General features: G+C 59.6%; 1 protein-coding gene across 3 annotated transcripts; it reads right to left on the bottom strand.

The window, feature by feature from the left end:
• Window positions 1–349: 349 nt before the first annotated feature.
• Window positions 350–9,797, bottom strand: GDF15 (growth differentiation factor 15). Of its 3 annotated transcripts, XM_063403498.1 has the most exons (4): window positions 9,305–9,797; window positions 8,902–9,102; window positions 2,415–2,831; window positions 350–1,764 (listed from the first exon to the last, which is right to left on the bottom strand). In XM_063403498.1, exons 3-4 carry the CDS (start codon window positions 2,749–2,751, stop codon window positions 968–970), a joined length of 1,134 nt encoding a protein of 377 aa, XP_063259568.1. In that variant the 5' UTR covers window positions 2,752–2,831; window positions 8,902–9,102; window positions 9,305–9,797; the 3' UTR covers window positions 350–967. The 3 variants fall into 3 exon arrangements, with proteins under 3 accessions (XP_063259568.1, XP_063259567.1, XP_063259569.1); XM_063403499.1 differs by lacking the exons at window positions 350–1,764; window positions 2,415–2,831 and adding an exon at window positions 7,056–8,826 and having other exon boundaries at window positions 9,305–9,717; XM_063403497.1 differs by lacking the exons at window positions 8,902–9,102; window positions 9,305–9,797 and having other exon boundaries at window positions 2,415–3,028.
• Window positions 9,798–10,002: the final 205 nt, after the last annotated feature.

A 10,002-nucleotide genomic window follows, 5' to 3' on the forward strand; every position in this document is an offset into this window, starting at 1 on the left:
GGCTGGAGGCACCTGGAAGTGGGGCAGGGGTCACCCCCAGGCTGGATGTCCCCCCCAGGGGTCAGGGCTGTGCCCAGCACCCTCCCAAGGACACAAACAGCTCAAAGGTCCCTGGGAGCAGTGCCCAGGCATTACTCACACGCTGGCACTGGAAACCCGAGAGGATTGACCAGCAAATCCACGTGGAGTCAGATCCCAGGGGAGCTGAGGGTCTGAGGGGCAGGGTCCAGCCAGAGACCCCCAAGGAGAGCAGGAGGAGCAGCCACAGTCCCTGTTACCATCACTTTATTCATTGTTATTACACCCTCCTGGTTCTATAGAAATATATAAAATAGAAAAACACAAAACCCCCTCCCTCCCTCCCTCTTTCCCCCCTCCCCCAGAAGGATATTTTGCTATAAAATACAATAAGTTAGAAATAAATAACTGGGTTGCATAAATAAGTCTCTGAGCAGAGAAGAGGGTTTGGAGTGGGATATGGAGACCTGAACACGGACCCACCCCGACCCATTGGGGGTCTCTTGGGTGGGAAGGATCCACCTGCTCAATAAAATCTGGATTTAATTAAGAGAAGAGACAGGGGAATAAATTATTGAGGGGAAGAATTCACAACTGGAGATGCTGAGACTGAGCTGGGTGGCAGAGAGGAGACCCCAGGGGTGAACTGGGGCAGCAGAGCCAGGTCTGGTTTGGAATCCCTTGGATCTGGATGTGGATTTTGGGGTGTGGGTGCAGGAGACTCCATGGCTGAGCTCCGTGGTGGATCCAGGGCTGGCGTGGAGTCACTTGGATCTGGATTTTGGGGTGTGGGTGCAGGAGACTCCATGGCTGAGCTCCGTGGTGGATCCAGGGCTGGCGTGGAGTCACTCGGTGCCACAGGATGCGGATTTCGGGATGCTGGAGCTGCCAGTGGGTTCCTCTGCCCCACCTGGACAGTGACCCACTGGCCGGAGCTGTGGTGCCACCGTCAGGCGCAGTGGCACCTGGTGACCAGCATGTCCTCGAAGAGGCTGGACACCAGCCTGCCCTCGCTGTCCAGGTGCATCAGCACCATGGGGTCGTAGGCGGCGGGCACGCAGCAGGGCGGGGGCGCGGCCCGGGACAGGGAGTGCACTCGGGACCGGATCTGGGCGTGCATGCTGGCCGGTTTGTAGTTGTGGGGACAGGAGCCCTCGCAGAACCTCATGTGGTAGCTGTGGGGGGCGACCACCCAGTCCGACCAGCCGATGTCGTGGAAGGAGACCTTCAGCGATTTCAGGCAGCACCTCCCGTCGCTCCTCCCGCACTCCTCCTCCAGCCCCCGAGCTCTCCTGGCTGCCCGAGCCGGGATCTCCTGCGTTTCCACCTCCAGCACCGGCGTTTCCCCCCGGGACATGACCAGGGCAGATGAGATGTTGGAGGTGAATTCCAGCTCCAGGCGCAGCGTGGCCTCGGGCCCGGCCACCCAGGGCTGGACGGCTCCTGTCAGGTCCAGGCTTCCCGAATCCCGATCCAGCTCTTGGCTGTGCAGGAGCTGGGGGGTGCCCTGAGCCCCCCGCAGGGTGTAGATGGTGACCCGCGGTGGCACCGGGGCCCCGGGCAGGGACGGCGGCTGCTGGAAGAGTTTCAGCTCCGCCCGCACCACGCGGAGCTGCCGGTGGAAATCGGCGGTGCGGGACAGCAGCAGGCGGTAGCGGTGGGGACCGCGGGGCTCGCGGTGTCCCTCAGCGTCCCGGTGTCCTTGGGAGTCCTGGTGGCCCTCGGGCATGTCCGGCCAGCGCAGCACTGCGGGGACAGAAGGGACAGCTGATGTAAGAGGCGGCAATCCCCCACCAGCCCAGGCTGGGCATCAGCCCCTGCTCCCAGGGAATCACCCGCATCCCCAGGGGCTGGAAATTCTCGTCCTCAGAGGCACCGTCTGCAGGGACCCCCAGGCTGGAGGGTCTCGGTTTTCCCGAGGAGCCACTGGAGCACCCCCACCCACAGCCCAAGCAGCAGGAGGGGAATTATTGAAATTATTTAATTTAAATGTTAATATTAATATTAATTAATTTATTTAATTATCTAACCCCACCCCCCAGGTGGAGATAAACCCCCAAACTGGAGCTCAAGCTGGGGATCGAGGGCTGGCACTTTCCTCGTCCTTCCAGTCACCCCCAAATCCCTCGAGCCCCTCTCGGAGCCCCCGAGCTGATCAAAGTTTTCATCGCAACCCCCTCGCATTTTTGGGTGGTTTTAAACCAAACGGCTCCAGCCGTGGCTCCTCCCCGCCTCCAGGGCGAGGGAAGGAGCGGGGTGAGGATGAGCGTGGCCCCCGCGCTGCATGCCCGGTCATGTCCCCGGGCTGCGGGGTGACATCCCCGGGCTGCGGGACAGACGCGTGTCCCGGGTCGGGGGTGAGGGTCTGGGGGTGACACGGAGCCACGGCCACTTACGGGTGGGGGTCAGGCGGTGCAGCCGCCGCCTGCTGGACACGGCTCCCTCCTCTTCCTCCCCGTCGCGGCTCCGGTTCCGCGCCAGCTCCGCCACTTTGTGCTGGTAGAGCCGCTGCGCTCTCTGGATGCTCTCCTGGTCCAAGCGGCGCCGGACGGCGGGGGGAGCCGGCATCCCCAGCCGCTCCAGGATCTCCTTTTTCACCGCTTCCAGCTGGAACCTGTCCTGCTCCCACGTGTGGGGCCGGGAATCCGCGGCCGAGAGGAGCCCCAGGAGCTGCAGGCAGGTGAGGGCGGCCCCCAGACCCCGCAGCGCCCTCGGCAGCGCTGTCCTCAGCATCCCGCAGAAAAGCGGCGGCTTCGGGGCAGGATTTGTTCCCGATTCCTGCGCCAAGGCTGGACGAGCTGCTGCCGGCGGTGCTGCCAGGGGAATGAATGAAGAGGACCAGACCTGACTTTATAGGAGAGAACTTTGCCCGCCCCCCCCACGGAGAGTGACGCCGGAGAGAGCTCCCGGCAGGAATCCCTCCTCTCCGCCTGGGATTTCCACCAGGAGCTCTGACAGGGCTTGTATAAGCCGGTTTGCAGCTGCAGAGACTTCGGGAAAAAAAAAAAAAAGAAAAAAAAAAAGAAAAAAAAAAGAAAAAAAAAAGAAAAAAAAAGTGGAATACTCCTTTTCCTCCTTTTCAGACACAAACATTTTCCTTCTACCTCACGTTTTCCTGACGGGCTCGGGGAATCCCCCTCACCTCCACCAGCCGGTGGTGATGGAGAGGGGGCGATGTGCGAGGCGGGAGCGCTGCCGGCAGTTCCAAGCACGGCTTTTCCCATCCCCGCATCCTCAGCCGCCTCCCCTGCCCGGGGGTCGGGGGTCGCTGTTACCGCGCGGGGCTGGTCCGCCCCTTCCCAAAATCCCGGCGGGGCAGGGATGGGGCCGGGGAGCGTGTCCGGAGCGTGTCCGGAGCAGGGGAAGGGGCTGCGCTGGATCTGTCCGTGCACCGGACAGGTGAGGCCGAGGGACGGCTCATCCTGAGGCAACCGGAGCCGGGGTTACATCATCCCAAAGAGCGACAGCCGGGATGGAGCGGGACATTCCGGGTGGCACGGATCTGGGGATGGAGCGGGACATTCCGGGTGGCACGGGTCTGGGGATGGAGCGGGACATTCCGGGTGGCACGGATCTGGGGATGGAGCGGGACATTCCGGGTGGCACGGATCTGGGGATGGAGCGGGACATTCCGGGTGGCACGGATCTCGGGATGGAGCGGGACATTCCGGGTGGCACAGGTCCAGCGGGGCCGCGGCTGCCGGGCAGCACCGTGCCAGCCCGGAGCGGGGCTGGGCAGGAGGAAATCCCGAGCGGGAACAGCCCCGGGGGCCAGCGCAGCTCTGCCCCTCTCCCAGCTCCCTCTCGGGGATGCTTGGATCAAAAAAAAAAGGATGAGCGGAGGGATGGGAAGATCTCGGTCGCTTGAGGACCTGGCGGGTCCCCCCCGGGCAGGCGAGGCCGTTCCCAAATGTCCCGAAGTTGATGCTGGTGTTGAGCTGCGCTCCCGCCAGGGATGGACGCTCGGTAATCCCGTGATTTACGGCTTTTTATCCCCCCCGGCTCCTCGTCGGGACTCGGCTCCAGCCTTGCCCCGGATTTTCTCACTCGGTTTCTCAAGGGGTTGCCTGAGGCAAAGCCGAGATCGAGGGTTTCACCCTGAAACACGGGAAAGGAGAAGTTTGTCAGGGTGACCTGAGGGGTCATGTGGAGGGGATTGTCCCGGCCCTGGCTCCGCTGCCCTGCCCTGGGTCCGTCCTTGCAGCAGGAGGGGTGAGGAGGAGCAGGGGTCCCCCCAGACCCCCTCCCCATTTCACTGCTTTTCCCTTCCCAGAGCACCCACCTTGGAAGGAAATCCCATGTGTGGCTCACAGGGAAGCCTCAGGTTTATCTCCGGGGTTTCATCCCACGTGGATTTGGGCACCACGAGGGGGGCATTGCCCACCCCTCAAGCAGCTGGGCAGGGATGAGCCCCCTCCTGCAGCACAGGGAATTCCCAGAGCCCCAGACCAGCTGTGATCCCTCTCCCACGGATTTTATCAGGCGGGGTGATTGCAACTCTCCACCACCCCAAATTCAGGGAGGAAAGGAGCGGGAGCACCACCCCAGGTGGCAGAACCACGGCGCCATTCCCTCCCCTCCGGACACCTCCGTGCCCACATCAGCCCCCAGCCCCCTCCACCATCCCCGGGGTGCTGATCCAGAGCCAAAACGGAGCCCTTGGCATGTCCGGGTGTAGGAAGAGGCCCCGACCCCTCCTGTGACATTGAGCAAGCCCCCGCAGAAACCCCGAAATCCCAAAGTTCTGCTTTTGCAATGGATTCCCTGCCCGTGGGTGCGAGCCCTGCATCCAGGAGTGACGCACTCCACGAGCATCGAAGTTTGCTGGAGCCGGATGTTTTCCCCCCCAAAAAGGCGCCAGCGGTGGAAGTTGGAGATTTACAGTCCAGAAAGGGCCATAAAAGAGGGATTTTGGGAGCACGGGTTTGATCCTGAGCGATGATGAAATGTCCCAGCGTGTCCTCACCAGCCTGCGAGCGGGGATTGCACAATTCCCGCATCCCACGTTTCCTCAGCTCTTCCTGCAAACGTTCAGTGGTGGAAGGTTGGGTTAATCCAGTGCTTTTCCCAGCAGGATGGAGGTTCCTGTCCAGTTAAAGCACCCTGTGCGGGTCCCTCACCTTGGCACAGCTCTCCTAGCACGGATCTAGAGCAGGGGATTGCTGTTCCCAGGGGAAGAGCAGCTGGGATGGGCTGAGGGTGAGGAGGATCAAACTCTGGGAAGTCCAGGAAAAGCTCAGATCGTGCAGTGCTGAGCCTGGAAAGGTGTGGAAGCGTCCCAGGCCAGCTTGGATGGGGTTCAGAGCACCCTGGGACAGTGGAAGGTGTCCCTGCCCATGGCAGGGGTGGAACAGGATGGGCTTTAAAGTCCCTTCCGACAAAACCATTCCAAATAAATAATGTTTTTCCCTTCTCCAGATGCTGGTGGGGAGCGTGGTGAGGACACAGAGCAGGGGGCTCCAGAGGGCTTCAATTCCCCAAAATGCAGGAACTTCCCCACAGCTGCCTGAGCTGGCAGAAACTTTGGGGGTTTTTTGCGGAGTTCCTTATCACAAGTGGCAAAGAGGGGAAGCGCTGCCTTCCAGATTTTAGGGCAGTCAGTTCCTCACAGCTGCTGAGCAAAGGATCCCCAAAAAGCGCCCAGAGGCCCCTGGGGATTGGTGGCATCAGCCTGGGACAGACAGAGCGGGATCAGGTTCTTCCCACATCCCACAGGACCTCAGTGCTCCCCAAACCACTCAGGCTGAGGATCTTGGATGCTGCAGGGAGGATATTCCCTGGAAAAAAAAGGCCATTTATGCTTTCCCATGGTATTTTTCCAACCAAAGGATAAGAAGGGAAGAGCAGCACATGAAGCTCCAAGCAGCCCTTGGGGCTCGGCCTCAAGGGAAGCTGGAGGCTTCAGGAATTATTCAGGATGAGAAATCCCTCAGTGAGGCAGAACCCCAGGTGGGGTTTGCTCCATCCCATCTCATTCCAGGTCTGGAGAGGGGCACGGAGGGGAGGGAGGCAGGGCTCCCCTGTGCTACCAGCTTGGGATGTTTGGGAAGCTGCACCCTGCCTTGTCCCAGCGCTGTCACGACAAATCAGCTGCGGTGACTTTTGGATGTTTCTAAATCAAAGACAACCAGGATGGGTCAGGCAAGGAAAAAAAAAAAAAGAAAAAAAAAGAAAAAGCAGCTTTTGGCCCATCACAGCAGGGATCACATTTTTCTCCCTTTGCTGCGAGTTTACAGCATCTCCCAAAAATGAGACTTCTGCTCCACTTGGACAGAGAAGTTCCTGCCTCGGCTGTACCCGCGGTCAATGATTAACTCGGGTTCCCAGCCCCCTCAGCCCGGGAGGTGCAGGAAATGCCTCTGGTCCCACCACCAAAAATGGAAATCTGCCTCGGGAAGTCCTTCCTTCCAACCTTCCTCTCGGAGATGCTTTTGGCACCGGGATGATTCCCTGCTTCCCAAGGAGCGCCTTTCCCGATGGGCTCCCCGGGCAGGGGTCTCCAGGCAGGGTCTGTGCTCTGCTGAGGGCGATTTCCAGTTTGCAGACATCAAATGGAATCCCTTGGGAGCATCGTGGAGCTGGACCTCGTTGTCCTTGTGGGTCCCTTCCAGCTCAGGATATTCAGGATGAGGCAGGAAGCTCAGCCTGGGCAGGATTGATGTGATGCTCATTGAGAAGCAGCTTTAAGAAGCAGATTTTCCATGGTGGAAGCACCTTCCTGTTCATCCTCACCCTTCCAAAGTGCCAGAACAGCCTTCCCCTCCATTTTTGGTGCAGATCCAGGAGGTAATCCCAGGCCAAGGCTTTTGGGAGCATTGTGATCCCTTGGGATGGGGGTGCTGAGCCCAGGAATGAAGCTCGAGGCTCCAAGGGAGCTGGATCAGCTCTAAATCCTTCTTCCAAAAAGATTTCCAGCGCTGAGCAGGGGAAAAAATGGATGGAAGGAACCAAATCCAACCTGGGCACATCCCAGAGCAGCATCTCTTTTACCAAGGAAAACCTCAGAACACAACAAAAGGGAAGGATAACCTAGAAGGTTCCTTAAACTGTGGGATTTTAACTGTGGGTGCTTTAAAGGATGGGAAAAATACATGAAGGAAACCAAATCCAACCTGGGCACATCCCAGAACAGCACCTCTTCTATCAGGAAAGATGCTACAAGATAAAGACAACCCCAAAACCTTCAAACATTAGGATTTTAAGAGCCTGGATGATTTTTGAAGCACAGAGCACAGTTTTGGATGAGGACCGAGGATGGGGGCTGCTGGACAATTTGGGGAAGTCTCTGTCAGCGCGACCTCCGGGTGAAATAAATGGATTTATTTGTGAACCCGGGCGGGGATGAGGCTCCACGTGCCCGTCAGGAGGGAATTAGTCACTGGAGCGTGACTCGGGGAAGGGTTGTGTACACAGGGCGCTCCCGCACCGAGCGGCCCCGGCAGCGGGAGCAGCTGCAGAGAGGAGGCAGCACCGAGAGATTTTCCCCGGGCTGGAGCCGGCTGGGAACCGGCCAAGGAAAAAATCCCATCCTGCAGCAGAGGATATCCATCAGCATCTCCTGAATCCGGGAAGGGAGGGAAAGGGCGAGCAGCCCTGGGATGGGGAATTACCCGGGCAGAGCATCGTGCCCGGCACGGGGAGCTCGTCCCGGGAATTCTGCGCTGGGCTGGGAGGGTGACAATGCCCAGGCACTCATCCCAGGAGGGGAGAGGCAGCGGATTCTGCCCTGGGATATGCCCGGGATATGCCCAGGATATGTCCAGGATATGCCCAGGATATGCCAGGGATATGACCAGGATATGCCCGGGATATGCCCGGGATATGCCCGGGATATACCTGGGATATGTCCTGGGACATGCCCGGGATATGCCCGGGATATGCCAGGGATATGCCCAGGATATACCCGGGATATGCCCAGGATATACCCGGGACATGCCCGGGATATGCCCGGGATATGCCAGGGATATGCCCAGGATATACCCGGGATATGCCCAGGATATGCCCGGGACATGCCCGGGATATGCCCAGGATATACCCGGGACATGCCCGGGATATACCCGGGATATACCCGGGATATGTCCTGGGACATGCCCGGGATATGCCCGGGATATGCCCGGGACATGCCCGGGATATGCCCAGGATATACCCGGGATATGCCCAGGATATACCCGGGATATGTCCTGGGACATGCCCGGGATATGCCCAGGACATGCCCGGGATATGCCCAGGATATACCCGGGATATGCCCAGGATATACCCGGGATATGCCCGGGATATACCTGGGATATGTCCTGGGACATGCCCGGGATATGCCCGGGATATACCCGGGATATGCCCGGGATATGTCCTGGGACATGCCCGGGATATGCCCGGGATATGCCCAGGATATACCCGGGATATGCCCGGGACATGCCCGGGATATGCCCACACACGCCTCACTAAAGGCGGCCGGGGCAGGAAATTCCACCGTTCCCCTGCAGCTGCGACGTTTCGGGCTGGGAGCTCCGGGAGCCCTCCCGCAGCACCTTCAGCTTTGATTTGCAAGCTGGGAAAACAGGGAGAGGGAGCAGGCAGCCAGATGGACTCTGCCCAAAAATCCCACCTCGTTTAGGAAGGGGCTGGAGAGCGGGAGGAGCTGGGGAGGAGGAAAGAACGGCAGTGGAGAAGAAGGAAGGATTAAAATCTTTGAGTCCACCACAGGGATGTTCTCCATGGATCTCTGCATCTCCACCACGGGATCCAAGCGGGATTCTCCACCAGGAGCCTCCTCACCACGGGCAGAGCTTTGGATCCGTGCCCCGGAGGGTTCTGTTTGTAAAATGACCTCAAGAGCACACGAGGATGACATCAGCCCGGGAACACCGTGCAGGAAAAGCTTCTCACCTTATAAAGGGAATGGAAAGGGGAGTGAAGTCATCGGGGCACGCTGGGCTCGGCGGCCGCTCCCAGGAGCTCAAATCCTGGTTTATCTGCGAGGGAGATCCCAAAGCTGCCGGTGCCTGGAGAGTGCTGGGTGCTGGTGGGTGGAATAAGAGCTCCATCTCCAAGAAAAGGCTGGAGAGCTCGGCAGGATCACCATGGCAGCTCAGGAACAACAACAAAAAAATCCCAGAATTAGGGCATAAAAAAGACAGAGAAAAAGGAGATTCCAGAGGAACAGTGAGGTTTTCCTTTCTCATCCTTGCTCCAGACTAAAACCACCCGGAGCAGGGGCACGGACCACGGTGTGACCTCCCTGAGCCCCACTCTGCCAGGGCACCCCGGGTTTGGTGTGGGTTTTCATTACCTCGGGTGATGAATCCGGCTCCATCCTGCTCTGCCTGGATCCCGGGGAGCCTCTGCCGAGGGCTGACACCAACACCCACCACGGGGTCGTGCTGCTGTCCCTTCCCCGGTGACATCCCGGGGAAGTGGGGACCAGGAGAAGCCCCCAGGCCCACGCTGGAGCTGTGGAGGATTCCAGCTGTCCTGGACCGAGCTGGAATCACCCAGCTCTGCACCCTCTTGGATCAACGCGGAGCTGTCCAGGCGCCCTGGATCGAGCTGGAGCTGTCCCGTTGTTGCAGCCTCCGGCTGTCCTGGATCACTCTGATCCGTGCAGGGGTCACACCCTCCCTTATCTCCGGATCAGGCCGGAGCTCTGGAGCTGTTGGAGCCTCCCCGTGTCCCGGACCGAGCCGGAGCTGGGGCGGGGTGGCACCCTCGGCTGTCCCCAGGGTGACACCAAGCACAGCGTGACCGGCTGGCAGCACCATCTGGTGGCACCAGCCCTCCCAGCCAGCCCAGTTGGCTCCCAGTCAGCACCAGTGGGAGCAAGAGCAGGGAGAGAGAAGCTTTAAAGCTGCCAGCACAGAGCTTCCACCCCTGGAGTGGGTAAAGGTGTGGATGTGGCACTTGGGGACATGATTTAGGTGGGACAGCGCAGCGCTGGGGGAACACATTTGTACCAACAAAACTTCAAAACCAACAAGGGTGACAGGACAC

This window comes from Prinia subflava, chromosome 8, assembly GCF_021018805.1.
Source record: "Prinia subflava isolate CZ2003 ecotype Zambia chromosome 8, Cam_Psub_1.2, whole genome shotgun sequence".
In the NCBI taxonomy this organism is placed as follows: domain Eukaryota; kingdom Metazoa; phylum Chordata; class Aves; order Passeriformes; family Cisticolidae; genus Prinia; species Prinia subflava.

Excerpts from the sequence above, each read along its gene's own strand:
- GDF15 (XM_063403498.1), bottom strand. The coding sequence starts at position 2,751 with ATGCTGAGGACAGCGCTGCCGAGGGCGCTGCGGGGTCTGGGGGCCGCC. Across the intron at positions 1,765-2,414 it reads GCACCGCCTGACCCCCACCC|TGCTGCGCTGGCCGGACATG; the intron begins GTAAGTGGCCGT and ends CTGTCCCCGCAG.